At 39.7% G+C, this 17,917-nt stretch overlaps 1 protein-coding gene across 1 annotated transcript in view; it reads left to right on the plus strand.

The window, feature by feature from the left end:
* The window catches only part of SLC12A6 (solute carrier family 12 member 6), a 108,425-nt gene that overhangs the window by 49,963 nt on the left and 40,545 nt on the right, over positions 1-17,917 (plus strand). The window contains exon 2 of the mRNA XM_017857431.1: positions 12,545-12,589. Coding sequence (XP_017712920.1) covers positions 12,545-12,589 — 45 coding nt within the window. The remainder of the gene's footprint in view (positions 1-12,544; positions 12,590-17,917) is intronic.

Below are 17,917 nucleotides of genomic sequence, written 5' to 3' on the forward strand. Positions count from 1 at the left end.
CCAAAAAAAAAAAAAAGGTCCAGGACCAGACGGATTCACAGTGGAATTCTACCAGAGGTATAAAGAGGAGCTGGTACCATTCCTTCTGAAACTATTCGATTAATAGAAAAAGAGGGAATCCTCCCTAACTCATTTTATGAGGCCAGCATCATCCTGATACCAAAGCCTGGCAGAGACACAACAAAAAAAAAGAGAATTTTAGACCAGTATCCCTGATGAAGATCGATGCAGAAATCCTAAATAAAATACTGGCAAACCAAATCCAGCAGCACATCAGAAAACTTATCCACCATGATCAAGTTGACTTCATACCTGGGATGCAAGGCTGGTTCAACATAGGCAAATCAATAAATGTAATCCATCATGTAAACAGAAACAACGACAAAAAACACACGATTATCTCAATAGATGCAGAAAAGACCTTCGACAAAATTCAACAGCCTTTCATGCTAAAAACTCTCAATAAACTAGGTATTGATGGAACATATCTCAAAATAATAAGACCTATTTATGGCAATCCCACAGCCAATATCATACTGAATGGGCAAAAACTGGAAGCATTCCCTTTGAAAACTGGCACAAGACAGGGATGCCCTCCCTCACCACTCCTATTCAACACAGCCTTGGAAGTTCTGGCCAGGGCAATCAGGCAAGAGAAAGAAAGAAAGAAAGGGTATTCAATTAGGAAAAGAGGAAGTCAAATTGTCCCTGTTTGCAGATGACATGATTGTATATTTAGAAAACCCCGTCATCTCAGCCCAAAATCTCCTTAAGCTGATAAGCAACATCAGCAAAGTCTCAGGGTACAAAATCAATGTGCAAAAATTACAAGCATTCCCATACACCAACAACAGACAAACAGAGCCGAATCATGAGTGAACTCCCATTCACAATTGCTACAAAGAGAATAAAATACCTAAGAATCCAACTTACAAGGGATGTGAAGGACCTCTTCAAGGAGAACTACAAACCACTGCTCAACAAAATAAAAGAGGACACAAACAAATGGAAGAACATTTCATGCTCATGAATATGAAGAATCAGTGTCATGAAAATGGCCATACTGCCCAAGGTAAATTATAGATTCAGTGCCATCCCCATGAAGCTACCAATGACTTTCTTCACAGAATTGGAAAAAAACTAAACTTCATATGGAACCAAAAAAGAGCCCACATAGTCAAGACAATCCTGTGCAAGAAGAACAAAGCTGGAGACATCAACTTACCCGACTTCAAACTTTACCACAAGGCTACAGTACCAAACAGCATGATACTGGTACCATGACAGACATATAGACCAATGGAACAGAACAGAGGCCTCCAAAATAACACCACACATCTACCACCATCTGGTCTTTGACAAACCTGGCAAAAACGAGCAACGGGGAAAGGATTCCCTGTTTAATAAATGGTGTTGGGAAAACTGGCTATCCATATGTAGAAAACTGAAACTGGACCCCTTCCTTACACCTCATACAAAAATCAACTCAAGATAGATCAAAGACTTAAACATAAGACCTAGGACCACAAAAATCCTAGAAGAAAACCTGGGCAATACCATTCAGGACACAGGCATGCACAGAGACTTCATGTCTAAAACACCAAAAGCAATGACAACAAAAGCCAAAATTGACCAGTGGGATCTAATTAAACTAAAGAGCTTCTGCACAGCAAAAGAAACTATTATCAGAATGAACAGGCAGCCTACAGAATGGGAGAAAATTTTTGCTATCTATCCATCTGACAAAGGGCTAATATCTAGAATCTACAAAGAAACACATTTACCGGAAAAAAGCAAACAACCCCATCAAAAACTGGGCAAAGGATATGAACAGACAATTCTCAGAAGAAGACATTTATGCAGCCAAGAGGTATGTAAAAAAATGCTCATCATCACTGGTCATTAGAGAAATGCAAATCAAAACCACAATGAGATACCATCTCACGCCAGTTAGAATGGCAGCTGTTAAAATGTAAGGAAAGAACACATGTTGGAGAGGTTGTGGAAAAATAGGAACACTTTTACACTATTGGTGGGAGTGTAAATTAGTTCAACCATTGTGGAATACAGTGTGGTGATTCCTCAAGGATCTAGAACTAGAAATGAACTAGAAATACCATTTGACCCAGCAATCCCAACTCTGGGCATATACCCAAAGTATGATAAATCATGCTACTATAAAGACACATGCACATGTATGTTTATTGTGGCACTGTTCACAATAGCAAAGACTTGGAACCAACCCAAATGTCCATCAGTGATAGACTAGATTAAGAAAATGTGACACGTGTACACCCATATACGAATGGAATGCTATACAGCCATAAAAAAGGATGAGTTCATGTCCTTTGCAGGAACATGGATGAAGCTGGAAACCATCATTCTCAGCAAACTGTCACAAGATCAGAAAACCAAACCCCACATGTTCTCACTCATAAGTGGGAATTGAACAATGAGAACGTATGGACACAGAGAGGGGAACATCACATACCAGGGTCTGTAGGGGTTTGGGGATAGGGGAGGGATAACATTAGGAGAAATACCTAATGTAGGTGACGGGTTGATGGGTACAGCAAACCACCATGGCACTTGTGTATCTACGTAACAAAACTGCACATTCTGCACATGTAACCCAGAACTTAAAGTTTTAAAGTATAAAAACAAACAAAAACACATATCTTGCTTTGGCATTTGCTTTGTTTTACTTCCTCATTGGCTTTTTTCAAGCAAGTTGTTATAAGTAATTTCTGTAGCTGCACTAGGCGTCAATATTTAAGCTTTATGATTTGTCCTCTTTGGAAGCATAGTATGAGCACGTATTATCTTGTGGATTAGGAGATAAGGTTGCTGGATAATTAATACACATAGGAAATTTTTTTTTTTTTAAGACGGAGTCTCGCTCTGTCTAGAATGCAGTGGCATGCGATCTTGGCTCACTGCAACCTCCGCCTGCCAGGTTCAAGCAATTCTCCTGCCTCAGCCTCCCAAGCAGCTGGGATTACAGGCACCTGTCCCCACATCCAGCTAATTTTTTGTATTTTTAGTAGAGATGGGGTTTCACCATGCTGGCCAGTCTGGTCTCAAACTCCTGACCTCAAGTGATCTACCCACCTCAGCCTCCCAAAGTGCTGGGATTACAGGCGTGAGCCACCATGCCCAGCCAGGGAAATTTTAAAAATGGAAAATCGAGCTCTCATTTTAGACTTATGAATGCTACTAATGAAGACCACAATGTATTTGCCAAAAGCCTATGGAGTCAAATACAATTTTTTAAATTGTGGCTTAAAAAAATAGCATAAGGCCAGGCATAGTGGCTCACACCTGTAATCCCAGCACTTTGGGAGGCCGAGGTGGGCAGATCACTTGAGGTAAGGAGTTTGAGGTCAGCGTGGACAATATGGTGAAACCCATGTCTACTAAAAATACAAAAAAATCAGTTGAGCATGGTGGCATGTGCCTGTAATCCCAGCTACTCGGGAGGCTGAGGCGGGAGAATGACTTGAACCCGGGAGGCGGAGGTTGCAGTGAACTGAGATCGTGCTGCTGCACTCCAGCCTGGGTGTCACAGCAAGACCGTCTCAAAAAAGAAAAAAAAAAGCAATAAAACTTGGCATCTTAATCATTTTTTAGTGTATAGTTCAGTAGTGTTAAGAGTATTTCCATTGTGCAGATCTCCAGAACTTTTTCATTTTCCAAAACTGAAATTCCATACCCAATGAACAACTCTCCATTTTCCACTCCCTACCCCCCGTTAACCACCATTCTGTTTTCAGTTTCTATTGACTACTTTAGATAATTAATATAAGTGGAATCATATGGTATTTGCCTTTGTATGACTAGCTTATTTCATTTAGTGTATTGCTGTCAAGATTCATCCATGTTGTAGCATGTGTCTGAATTTCCTTTTTAAAGTCTGAATAATATTCCATTGTGTGTGTGTGTGTGTGTGTATGTATATATATATATATGTAAAACACACATTTTGTTTATTCATCCATCGGTGGACATTTGGATTGCTTCCACGTCTTTAAATGAATTCTTACTTACTACCATTTGGTGGGTACATGGAGACCTCACACCTAATTTAAAAACCCAGCCCACTGATTTTCCATTACACAGGATTACCTACTAGGCTGGCTTGGGGAAAAAAAAAAAAAAAAATCATAAGCACTGTTCCTTTAATTTAGGTTACTAGCTCTCTGTCAGTCTCCAACTTAGTAAATGGCATCTCTGTTCATCTAATTGCTGTGGAAATATCTTTGACTCTTTTCTTTCTCTCCCGCTCTGTTTCCAGTCATCAGCATGCCAATCTTGTCAGTCCTTCCTTTGAAATACCTAGGCTAGTCAGCATACCCAGCATCTGACCACGTCTCATTACCTCCAGTACTTCTGATCTGATCCGTGCTACTGTTATCTTTCCTTGGACCATTGTAAAAGCCTTCTAACGATTCTCTGTTTATTTGCTAGGCCCCTGCAATCTGTTCATTCCAGACTATAGCTGTTGTGATCATGTTAAAACAGAAATCAGGCCGGGCGCGGTGGCTCAAGCCTGTAATCCCAGCACTATGGGAGGCCGAGACGGGCGGATCACGAGGTCAGGAGATCGAGACCATCCTGGCTAACCTGGTGAAACCCCATCTCTACTAAAAAATACAAAAAACTAGCCGGGCAAGGTGGCGGGCGCCTGTAATCCCAGCTACTCGGGAGGCTGAGGCAGGAGAATGGCGTGAACCCGAAAGGCGGAGCTTGCAGTGAGCTGAGATCCGGCCACTGCACTCCAGTTTGGGCGACAGAGCGAGACTCCGTTTCAAAAAAAACAAAAAAAAAAACAAGAAACAGAAATCAAAACCTTTCAGTGGCTTCTTATCTCACAGGAAAAACAAAAGTCCTGACGATATCCTTCAAGGGCTCACGTGATCTGTTTCCTCCTCCAACATGTATATCCATCTTTTATTCCCTGTCACTTGCAACTTGCTTATTTCTGTCTGATCATCTGGTCTCCTTGCTGCCATTCATCAAACATGCCAACACATACCTGCTTCGCTTAGCACTAACTGTTCTTCCTGCAGATATTTGTATAGAAATATACAATATGCAGAAATATCCTGCAGAAAATTGTATATCTTCAGTTTTCTGCTCAGATGTCACATTATCTGAGAGGCCTTTCAGACTGAGTATCTAAGTGTGCACACAAACCACTCTCCCACTAGTCCTCTGTATTCTCTTACTCAGCTTTTTTGTTCATGTTATAACTTACTGCTGTTGACGTAGGTTACTTGTTGGTCTTTTCTCCACTAAAATTTAAGCTCCTTGATGGCAAGGATTTTGTTACTACATTTCTAGTAATTAGAATAGTGTTTCACATGTAGAAGGTTCTCAAAAAATATTTACTGAATACATGAATGAAAGAGCTACAGATTTGAAAGTAACATGGGCCAGGCATGATGGCTCATGCCTGTAATCTCAGCACTTTGGGAGGCCGAGGCAGGTGGATCACAGGGTCAGGAGTTCAAGACCAGCCTGGCCAACATGGTGAAACCCTGTCTCTACTAAAATACAAAATTAGCTGGGCGTGGTGGCGGGTGCCTGTAATCCCAGGTACTCGAGAGGCTGAGGCAGGAGAATCGCTTGAACCCGGGAGGCAGAGGTTGCAGTGAGCCGAGATGGCGCCTACCTAGGCAACAGAGCAGGAATCCGTCTCCAAAAAAAAAAAGAAAGTAACACGGACATTATCTTTGAAGACTAGCCTGTGAGCTCTCTTTCCGTAAGATGTCATCAACCTGCCTACCTCCATCAGCTTCACTACAGTCATTATCATGTCTTTCTGTGGTTTCTTCAGTAAACTTCTAACTGGTTTCCCCATTTCTGTTCTTGGTCTCCCCTGCAATCCATTCTCAAACCAGCAGCCTGCATTTTAAAAAAATTATGCTGGCCAGGTATGATGGCTCACACCTGTAATTCTGGGAGTCTGAGGCAGGAGAATCGCTTGATCCCAGGAGTTTGAGACCAAGACCAGCATGAGCAACATAGGGAGATCCTGTTTCCATAAAAAAATTAAAAAATTAGCTGGGTGTAGTGGTGCATGCCTGTGATCCCAGCTACGAGGGGGCTGAGGCGGGAAGATCACGTGAACCTGGGAGGTTGAGGCTGTAGTGAGCCATGATTGCATCACTGCACTCCAGCTTGATGTCAGCGCAAGAACCTGTTTAAAAACAAAAAAACCTGCTAACCTTTCAATTGTTTTATATCATTTTCAGAGTAAAATTCACACGCTTGACGATAGTGTGCTGCACTACAAGATGTAGTGCGTACCTAATTTGCCCTCTTTAAAAAAAAAAAAAACCACCTCGTTACTTACTCACTATGCTTTAGCTACATTAATATTTCCTAAATATACCAAGCTGATTCCCATCTTAGGGTCTTTTCACAGCTGTTCCTCTGCCCTGATCAGTCTTTTCAGGATCCTCATATGTCTGGCTCCTTTTCATGCGAGTCTCACCTTAAGGGTTACCTCCTCAGAAAGGTCCTGACAGTCCACCCAGTGAAAAATAGCCTCTCTAATCACCCTTCTTTATTTTCTTTATAACACCATAAGCTGAAATTATCTTGATTATTAATTTTCTCTTCTATTTTATTTTATTTTATTTTTTTGAGATGGAATTTCGCTCTTGTCACCCAGGTTGGAGTGTAATGGTGCAATCTCCAGTCACTGCAGCCTCTGCCTCCTAGGTTCAAGTGATTCTCCTGCCTCAGTCTCCCAAGCAGCTGGGATTACAGGCACCCGCCACCACGCCTGGCTGATTTTTGTATTTTTAGTAGAGACAGGGTTTCACCATGTTGGCCAGGCTGGTCTCGAACTCCCAACCTCAGGGGATCCGCCCGCCTTGGCCTCCCAAAGTGCTGGGATTACAGGCATGAGCCACTGTGCCCAGCTATTAATTTTCTTTTCTTATTGATGTTCCCGTATCTGCATGACAAAAGGAACTTTTCCTTATTTATGTTCTATCCCTAGCACATAGAAAAATGACAGGGACTTATTAATCACTCAGATATTGAAACAGAAGAATGGTTGAACGAATGAAGTTTTATAGTAGCCATCTGAGGCACTTGGTAAAACTACAGAATCTCAGCCTCCTCCCTTAAAATTGAGTCATTAGGGTTAGTTATGTGACCTAGAAATTTGTAGTTTAACAAATACCCCATGATTGTTTTAACCAAGCAAATTTTGAAAATACTGATTTCATGGAAATAGTGCTGAGTGAATGAGTGAGTGAGTGAGTGATCATAGCTCACTGCAGCCTTGAACTTCTGGTTTCTAGTATCCTCTCACCTCGGCCTTCTGAGTAGCTGGGACGACAGGCACATGCCACCACACCCAGCTAATTTTATTTCTTTTTAAGAGATGGGGTCTTGCTGTGTTGCCCAGACTGGCCTCAAACTCCTGGCCTCAAGTAAGCCTCCAGCTTCAGCCTCCTGAGTAGCTAGAAGTACAGACTCGAAGCACTGTGCCCAGCCGGGGAGTTATCTTTTAGCCTTAGTATATTGATAGGAATTAGTTCCAGGTTTCCCAAACCTAGTATCATAGGACACTAACTATACAAGGTATTTGATACAAAATGAATTGTTTTCCTATGTGTTTAGGAATGCTGAATATTCTATTCTTCTTTTGGAGATTAGCTAAGGCAGTCATTAACATTATGAAGGGTATGAGAAATCACACTTTAGAGCAGTCAACTTATCTATTGAATAGACTTGACAAGTCTACTTACAATCCCTGCCCCAAACCGTTGCTCACCAAATCTCTATTAATATACTAAGGAATATGTACTTCTGCACTAAGGAATATACACTGTACATGAAGTACAGTATGTGGTTCCATGCTACTATCGCAGCTGATTCTGTTGTGGTTAACTGTCTACACAAGCCACTATGTAGCAGATGGTGTGGACTAAAGTACACATTTTAGCTTAATGATCTTTAGAGGGTTTTTTTTGGCATATGTAGGCTCTATATATCTTTTTTAACTATATTTTATTACATTAAAATTAAAATAAGGATTTTGTCCTTTATGAGTTAGTGTAGAAACATAAAGAATTGGCAAACTAAGGAAAATAATAAAGCTCTTCAGAAAAACTTGACAGAGGCAGTTTTGCAAGTGAGTACCACCCACCATCATTTCATTCTGTCTCCCTTCTCCCAGGTGCATGGCAGGAAACTAAAATCTTCATTCTTTACTATGTACCCAAGATAAGTTAAATATATTGAGCAAGTACTTATTTGTAAAACTACCATATCATTACTGTTACAAGGAAATATTTTCAGTTCATTTTTCTGATTACATCTACCTATTGTTAATAGATACCTAGTTTCTGTTTTTTATTTGATCTATCATTTTGACTTATAGAGTATCTCTGGCTTTTGATTATAACTTGGTTGTATTTTGTCCTAAGAGTAGCTTTGTTTATGAAGGCCATCAAAGGATAAAACTAGTGACATTATTGGCACATAGTTCCTATTAGAGAAAATAATCTCTTTAAAATAAATGTCATTTTGAGTAATCTTTAGGACAACTCCCAGTCTTGGGCAAACTTGGGTGTGCCCTCACCAATGACATAGTCAGGAAAAGTGGTAAATGGGGGAGTTTAGACACAGAACAATTGAAAGGTGCGCAGACATATCTCAGCAGTGTTAGCATGATGACTGCACAATTTGGATTGCAAACCCAGAAACGCCCTTCAAGTTAAATCCACTGAACAATTGTAATTTTTACAGGCAAAACTAGTTTCATTCTAGTGGTTTCATGGGCCTATATACTCCCAGATTGACCTTTATTTTAGTTCTTTGGTTTTTTTTTTTTTTTTTTTTGAGACGGAATCTTGCCCAGCCTTGTTTTAGCTTTTGTGTATATTAATAAAAGAGTTGCAAGTTCTTGGAGGTTAGTCTTCAGATTACTAAATAAATATCAAGGATTGCCCATAATTTTTCAATTATAATAAATGAAAAATAAAATCTAAGTTGAACTTGTAGGGAACTACACAAAAGACTTGTTTCTGGCTGGGCACAGTGACTCACGCCTGTAATCCCAGCACTTTGGGAGGTTGAGGCGGGTGGATCACGAGGTCAGGAGTTGAAGACTAGTCTGGCCAACATGGTGAAACCCCAACTCTACTAAAAATACAAAAATTAGCCAGGCGTGGTGGCGGCCACCTGTAATCCCAGCTGCTCAGGAGGATGAGGCAGAGAATTGCTTGAACCCGGGAGGTGGAGGTTGCAGTGAGCTGAGATCACGCCACTGCACTCCAGCCTGGTGACAGAGCAAGATTCTGTCTCAAAAATAAATAAATAAGTAAAAAATAGTACGCAAGACTTCGTCTCAAAAAAAATAAAAAGACTTGTTTCTCCTCATCTGAAGTATAGGAGGGTGTTCAAAGGAAGACTACTGGCTTGTCCAAAGAGTATACATACATCATATATGCACAGCTCAGAAGGCAAGAAAGTATATTACACAAGAGAGGAGTTAATTTTTTTCTTTTTTTTGAGATGGAGTTTCACTCTTGTTGCCCAGGCTGGAGTGCAGTGGTGTGGTCTTGGCTCACTGCATCCTCTGCCTTCTGTGTTCAAGCTATCCTCCTGTCTCAGCCTCCGGAGTAGCTGAGATTACAGGTGCATGCCACCACGCCCAGCTGATTTTTGTATTTTTAGTAGAGACGGGGTTTCACCATGTTGGTCAGGCTGGTCTCGAACTCCTGATCTCAGGTGATCCACGCGCCTTGGCCTCCCAAAGTGCTGGGATTACAGGCATTAGCCGCTGCGCCCGGCTGAGTTAGTTCTTTTTAAAGGAAAAGTCATTTATATTTTCCTCTCTAAAACCATACCTAGTCTGCCAGAGTTATTTGAGATGTTTTCCTATTTCTTTTCGTAGGCCATATTCCCTGGCAATTTCAAATAACTTGGTTTAGGCTATTATACCTTGTTTTAGAACAAGAAAATTAGAATTACAGAATATTGAGAAGCAAAACCATAAGTTGTCAAAGCATCAAGACTATAACCCTTTTCTTTGGGCAGTAGTGTGATGTGTCTTAGCCACTGATTAACCTAGGCATTAATTTTTTTAGAACTATAAGCATTAAAATATGAGGTTCTCAACTTTTTCTGTTCCTGCACACCTGAGAGATACAAGGTATTAGTGACTGTAGCTGGGAATCAGAATCTTGAAGGAGAAGTGTTGGTATGATTTAAAGAGAAAAATAGATGATGTGATAACCCTTCCCTAGCTTTTCCTCTAAAGTCACTGGAGTAGATTAAGATGATGACCAAGGTTCTTCTAGTTCTAAAATTCTATTATACTTTCTGTACTCTTCTTTTCATGCCACATACCTACTTGCTTCTCCATAATGATAGGGCCCAATTTTCCCTAAGGGAGAGGGTGACTACAGAACTGTTATTCTTACTTTGTCTTATGTGCAAGAACGACATATATATATATGGTGGGAGGTTGGGGGAGAGAGAAGGTCTTGCTGTCACCCCGGCTGGAGTGCAGTGGTATCATCATAGCTCACTGGGGCCTCTAACTCTTGGGTTCAAGGGAACCTCTTGCCTAAGCCTCCTGAGTAGCTGGGACTACAGGTGCACATGCCACTATGCCTACATAACTTTTAAAATGTTTTGTAGAGATGCGGTCTTTCTGTGTTGCTCAGGCTGGTTTCAGACTCCTGGCCTCAGCTCCCCAGAATGCTGGGATTACAGGCAGGGGCCACTGCACCCAGCCCTGATATCCTTTATTTAGATGGGCAGTAAGATAAGTTTAAAGTAAAAACTGGGAATTCACTTGCTGGTATGTCTGGGGAAAATATTCTAGAATAGGAACATTTCACATTTCCCTTTTTCAAACCAAATTAAGGGAAAAAAATCCCCTGAAAATAAATTTTTAAATGTTCAAATAGTATTTAAAACTTTTATGGTAGAAATCAGGTTTCTACTTTACTTCCTTAATTAAAGTATATAGTGTATACTCCAGTATACATCAGAAACTGGAATTTGTTGAGTATTCTAATTGTTTCTTTCGGTCTGGGAGGCTTAAATTGTTAGATTTCATTAAATGATATGTAAAATATATGTAGACTGTGGAAGATATTTGAATTTTGTCTAAAACAGCAATAATGTGGTATAAAAATATCTGAGATTTATTGTTAGACAAAATCACAGGTACTTTTATGTAATCTGTTGCATACATCATAACTGTAGAAAATACCAAACTTCAGTTAGAGGTTAGTGAAGATAAAGATGTAACTTTTTTTCCCATTGTTCACATAAGCCCTGGTCTGCAATTATTTTTCTTACCCCAGGCACATTCAAGGAAGCCAGAATCCTCAGTGTCTCAAGAGATTTAGTCTTTGAGGAAAGTGGAACTTAGTCTTTTCTGTTTTTAGCTCTTAGTGCTTTTCAAACCTTTAAAATAAGCAAGTGGTTGACTGTTAAATGATGATTGTCAATATCTCTTGCATTAGGAACTTGGCTTATTGTCACTTATTTCAGATTACTAAAGAAATTGATATTTATGAAAGCCAATTTAGTCAGTGTATCTTAAAGTCAAACTAGAACATATCTGCTAATAGTAGTAAGTGCTTTATTTATGTCTTAACTTTGAGCTGCTATAGCCATAAGTTTTTTTTTTTGTCATTAAAATGTTCCTTTGTCATTAAAAATATAACTCATGTCACAGCCCTGAATCATCCTTCTACTTTGTGAAACTATTGCTTGGTCAAATTAGTGTGATTACTACTTTTTTAATTTACTTTGTATTGTGGCAAAGTATATACAATACAGAAGTTACCATTTTAACTGTGTTTGAGTGTACAAGTCAGTGGCATTAATTACATTCACAATGTTGTACACCCATTACCACTGTCTGTTTCCAGAATTCCTCATCACCCCAAACAAAAATGCTATATTCTTCAAGCAATAACATTCCATACCCTACTCCACCCAACCCCTGGTATCCTCTAATCTACTTCCCATCTCTGTAAATTTGCCCTTTCTCAACATTTTATATAAATTGAGTCATGCATTTATCTTTTTGTGTCTGGTTTGTTTTCCTTAGCATAATGTTTTCAAGGTTCATCCATGTTGTCACATGTGTCAGAATTTCATTCATTTTTATAGCTGAATAATTTTCCGTTGTATATATATATTACATTTTGTTGATTCATTCATCTGTAGAAGTATACCTGGTAACCTTTTGGCTATTGTGAATAATTTTGCCGTAAACTTTGTGGTAAAGTATCTGTTTGAGTCCCTGTTTTCAATTATTTTGGAAGTATAATTAGGAGTGGCATTGCTGATGGTAATTATATTTAACTTTGTGAGGAATGTGATCATTCTTTACACTAGTTCATTCTATTTGTTATTATCTTCACATTAATATTTCATAAGTTTTTTTTAATTTTTTCTTATTTCCTTGGTTGACTTTTGTTACTGATTTTAAATAAATTATTTGTTTTGATCATTCATTTTTTTCTTTTCTTTTCAATTGTTTGTTTTTCAGACCCGAGTCAGAACTCCATCACAGGGGAACACAGCCAACTGTTAGGTATAGTATTTCTGTGGGGACTGACTCTATCCAAAGTCACCCTAACTCGTTTATCCTAACAGACATTACTCCCTTCTCTGATTCTGTTTTCTGTCCTCTCCTTTTCTACTTCCCACCCACCAACTTTTTTCCTGAGGTTTCTATTCCCAACTTGGTAAGTTTTAGGAAACTACTTCTGTAATTGATTACTAAGACTCAGTTAAATTAAAAAGTAATTTTGCATGGTCTATGGTTAAAAAAAATCTAAGAACTAGAATTTTTTAAAGATAATTTGGAAAAGAAGGTATTATAATACCTGATAATATCTCTGACTTTGCAGCTAATTTTCCCTTTTTATTACTTTTCTTGGCCTTTTGATCACCTTTTTAATTATTGAAAGTACTTCATAAACAGCATGTCCTCAAGCAGTCCTTAGAATTTGGTGTTCCAGTTTCTTATCTATGAAAGAAGTTATGGAAATGAATTTACTTCCTCTGGGTATCACTTCTTTAAAGTAAGTGTGTAATTTGACAATCTCTCTCTTTTTTGAGACAGTGTCTCGCTCTGTCACCAGGCTGGAGTGCAGTGGTGTGATCTCAGCTCACTGCAACCTCCACCTGCCAAGTTCAAGCAATTCTTCTGCCTCAGCCTCCCAAGTAGCTGGGATTACAAGTGTGTACCACCACGCCCAGCCAATTTTTGTATTTTTAGTAGAGACGGGGTTTCACCATGTTGGAACCAGGATGGTCTCCATCTCCTGACCTCGTGGTCCGCCCGCCTTGGCCTCCCAAAGCGCTGGGATTACAGGCGTGAGCCACTGCGCCCAGCCTTGACAAGAATTTCACAAGACCTCAGGACTGATAAATTTTCAAAATATAAAAAGAAACATACTCTGATGAGGCATTCAGCTCAAACAAAAGGTATATATATATACAAAGAAAGTAAAAGTATCCCTTCTTCTTACCATCTCACTTCCACCTCTTAAAAGTACTTGCTGTTGAGTTTTTTGGGAATTCTAGAAATTTTAATTATAAATTTTGTATTATATACGACTATCTTTTCCTTTTATATCAATGATGTTATAGTAAATGGACTCTTGTATTATACAGACCACTTCTTTTTACTTAACATTTTACCTTGGACATCTTAGTACATAAAGATCTGCTTCATTCCCTTCATTCCTTTGTGATGGAAGAGTATTTCATTGTGCACCTGCACTATAATTTTATTCAGCCAGTTTCCTACTCATGAGCATTTATTTCCAGGTGTGTTACTGTGTAAGTTATGTTGCAATGAATATCTTATCCTTATATCCTGCAGTCTTTTTTTTTTTTTCTTTTTTTTGTGAGACAGAGTCTTCCTCTGTCACCCAGGCTGGAGTGCAGTGGCACCATCTTGGCTCGCTGCAAGCCCCACCTCCCAGGTTCACGCCATTCTCCTGCCTCAGCCTCCCAAGTAGCTGGGACTACAGGTGCCCTCACCACACCCGGCTAATTTTTTGTATTATCCTGCAGTCTTAATGCCAGTATATTTGTAGGGTAAATTCCTAACAGTGGAATTCCTTACTCAAAAGATATATACATTTTTAAAAAGATACATCAGCTTAAACTCTCACAAGTATGGAGTAATGCTTGACTCCCTATAATAATAATAAACAGGTATTATTAATCTTAAAATAGTTTATTTAGCTAATAGGTAAAAATAGCATCTCTCGTTTTTTATTTATACTTCCTTCAGCATAAGTGAGGTTAAGTAATTTTTGGTATATTATTTAGTATGTTAACACTCGTGTGTGTGTGTATGCTTTGATTTGAGGCTTATTTTGATCACTGCTGAGCTTTTAGCTATAATATGTGTAAAGCAGCTGTGGAAAATAAGCTATCAAAAGTCCAAAGTAGGGAAAGTAAAACTTCAGAGGATTAGTTGAAGAAACTGGGATACTCCTTTTTCGTTCTTTCTACATTAAAGACTTAGAATAGTCCTTGAGTTAATGAGAAGAGTTTATGAGACCATAGCCCTCATTCCTTTAGTGAGTTTATGTGCTGAAACAGTACCTGACATCCTAGGCACTCAGTATATATTTGTTAAGTAAATGGTTTGACATAAATATACAAATCTGATCACTAAGGTCCTGGCTGTGTGATGTAGTTTTTTTTTTTTTTTTTTTTTTTTGAGACAGAGTCTTGATCGACTGTAGCCCAGGATGAAGTGTGATGGCACCATCTTGGCTCACTGCGACTTCTGCCTCTCGGATTCAAGCAATTCTCTGGCCTCAGCCTCCCGAGTAGCTGGGACTATAGGCACACGTCACCATGCCCGGCTAATTTTCGTATTTTTAGTAGAGACAAGGTTTTACCATGTTGGTCAGGCTGGTCTCAAACTCCTGACCTCAGGTGATCCACCCACCATAGCCTCTCAAAGTGCTGGGATTACAGGCATGAGCCACCACTCCTGGCTACTTTTTAATACTTTTATATTGGATAGTTTCTATACGTTGCTCAAAATTAGTCTTCTGTATATAAAAATTTTATATTTGGATCAGGAATTATTAAGCTTTCATTGAAAAATTTTGCCAGACTGTGAAAAGAACATCTTTCCTCTAAACTATGAAAGTGCTTCTGTCCCTGATACATATATGACAGGCAGAGATGTTTGAGAATAGGTCATTATCATCAGGAATACATGTACAATGGAGGCAGCTTAGCTAATGAGGTAGACAGTCAAAAGAATACAGTTCTAGTATTACTAAGCTGGATTTTGTTCCCAGCTAACCACCTGCAGTAAAGGATACCTGGGGAACTATAGGTAAAAAGAAGTAACTTTGATTGTGAAGGAAGAGTTATATTAGTCATTATTAGCCAAAAAATTCTAATAGTATTTGCAAAGAGACTACTTCAAACATTAATCTCATTTGGCAGCCTACAGTTGCATTCAAGTGTTAGCCAACCTGAGGATTTATCCAGTCTTCTAGCCAAATTATCAGGTATGCCCATCCTGCCAGCCTGAGTTCTCTCTCCTAGATTCATGGGGTCAGATCATATTTTCCTTTTTTCTCATGCTCTGAAGAACTATCATCTTCTGTCTTAAGTATCTGTGTTTTAGCTATAGCCTCAAAATCTTTAAAAGTCTGGTTTATTAAAAGAAATTCATGAGTTTGCAAAAGAGTGAAAGTTTTTTTTGTTGTATTTTCTAACCATCTCATAAGTTACTCAGAAAAGGCATTATAAGCTTGAATGAAAATCTTGCGGCTGTGGTTCAGTGCAGTGCTTACAGTGCAGTGGTTCACCATGCCTGTAATCCCAGCACTTTTGGGAGGCCAAGGCAAGTGGATTGCAAGGTCAGGAGTTCGAGACCAGCCTGGCCAAGATGGTGAAACCCCGTCTCTACTAAAAATAAAAAAAATTGGCTGGGCATGGTGGTGGGTGCCTGTAATCCCAGCTACTTAGGAGGCTTAGGCAGGAGAATCGCTTGAACCAGGAGGTGGAGGTTGCAGTGAGCCAAGATCGCACCACTGCACTCCAGCCTGGGCGGCAGAGTGAGACTCTATCTCAAACGAAAAAAAAAAAAAAAAAAAAAAAAAAAAAAAAAATTTTCCCCACTCTCCCTAAAACCTTGTTTAGGTTAATTTGGCCTGGTAGGTGAAAAACTGGTTCAGTTGCCTTGCCTGCTTAATTGAATTTGTAATAACATCTTTCAGACCTTTGCTGTTGAATTGGATATATAAAAGCCCTTTCCAGTCCTTCTAAATGTTTTTACTGTCAACAAGGCACAGTTATTTTAATGTATCTACTGTTCCCACTGACTTATCAAATCTGTTGCAAAACTCAAGATCAGGCTGGGGAGATATATGGGAGGGTGAAACTGCTATTGTAATAATGAATCAAGCTGTACACCTGTGATTGGTGAACTTTTCCGTGTGTGTGTGTGTGTGTGTGTGTGTGTGTGTGTGTGTGTAGCTTTGCACTTAAAATTTTTTTTAGAAAGCTAGCAAGCAAACAAGCCATGGGTCCTGGCATTATTAAAAGTTTTATCAGGCATCCAAGGAAAAATAATTCCAGTCTTCTGCAGTCAGTCTCTCATAAGGAATAGAAAACCAAGTAACCACTACCTCAGTTTTGAGGCTTTTGCAACCTTGATAACCAAAACTTAAGAATGGCAATATGAGATTAAAAAAAAAAAGTATAGGCCAACCTTACTTAGGAACATATCTACAATCCTGAACAAAATATTTGCAATCTGAATCAAGGAACATATTTTTTTAAATTACCCCCATCATCAAGTTGAGTTTCTGCTAGATATCCATGGTTGGTTTAATGTTGAAAGTTAATTTATATAATTCATTATATTAACAAATTAAAATAAAAATATCGTATAATAATCTTAATAGATGTTGGAAAAGCATTTGATTTGAAACATACCTGATACGGTTTGGCTGTGTCCCCACCCAAATCTCATCTTGACGTGTAATTCCCATAATCCCCACGTTTTGTGGGAGGTAACTGAATCATGGGGGCGGTTTCCTCTATGTTGTTCTTATGATTGTGAGTGAGTCTCACAAGAGCTGATGGTTTTATAAGCATCACGCATTTCCCCTCCTTGTACTCATTCTCTCTCCTGCCGCCCTTTGAAGAGGGGCCTTCCACCATGATTATAAGTTTCCTGAGGATTCCCCAGCCGTGCTGAACTTTGAGTCAGTTAAACCTCTTTTCTCTCTCTTTTTTTTTGTTTTTGTTTTTTGTTTTGTTTTTTGAGACAGAGTCTTGCTCTGTCACCCAGGCTGGACTAAAGTGGCATGATCTCGGCGTACTGCAACCTCCGTCTCCCAGGTTCAAGTGATTTTCCTTCCTCAGCCTCTCAAGTAACTGGGATTACAGGCACCCATCACCACACCTGGCTAATCTTTGTATTTTCAGTGGAGATGGGGTTTCCCCATGTTGGCCAGTCTAGTCTCAAACTCCGAGCCTCAAGTGATCCACCTGCCTCATCCTCCCAAAGTGCTGGGATTAGAGGTGTGAGCCACTGTGCTCAGCCAAACTTCTTTTCTTTATAAATTACCCAGTTTCGGCCGGGCACGGTGGCTCAAGCCTGTAATCCCAGCACTTTGGGAGGCCGAGACGGGCGGATCACGAGGTCATGAGATCGAGGCCATCCTGGCTAACACGGTGAAACCCCGTCTCTACTAAAAAATACAAAAAACTAGCCGGGCGAGGTGGCGGGCGCCTGTAGTCCCAGCTACTCCGGAGGCTGAGGCAGGAGAATGGCGTGAACCCGGGAGGCGGAGCTTGCAGTGAGCTGAGATCCGGCCACTGCACTCCAGCCCGGGCGACAGAGCGAGACTCCGTCTCAAAA

This window comes from Rhinopithecus bieti, unplaced genomic scaffold (genome assembly GCF_001698545.2).
Source record: "Rhinopithecus bieti isolate Rb0 unplaced genomic scaffold, ASM169854v2 scaffold_44948, whole genome shotgun sequence".
NCBI classification, from domain to species: Eukaryota; Metazoa; Chordata; class Mammalia; order Primates; family Cercopithecidae; genus Rhinopithecus; species Rhinopithecus bieti.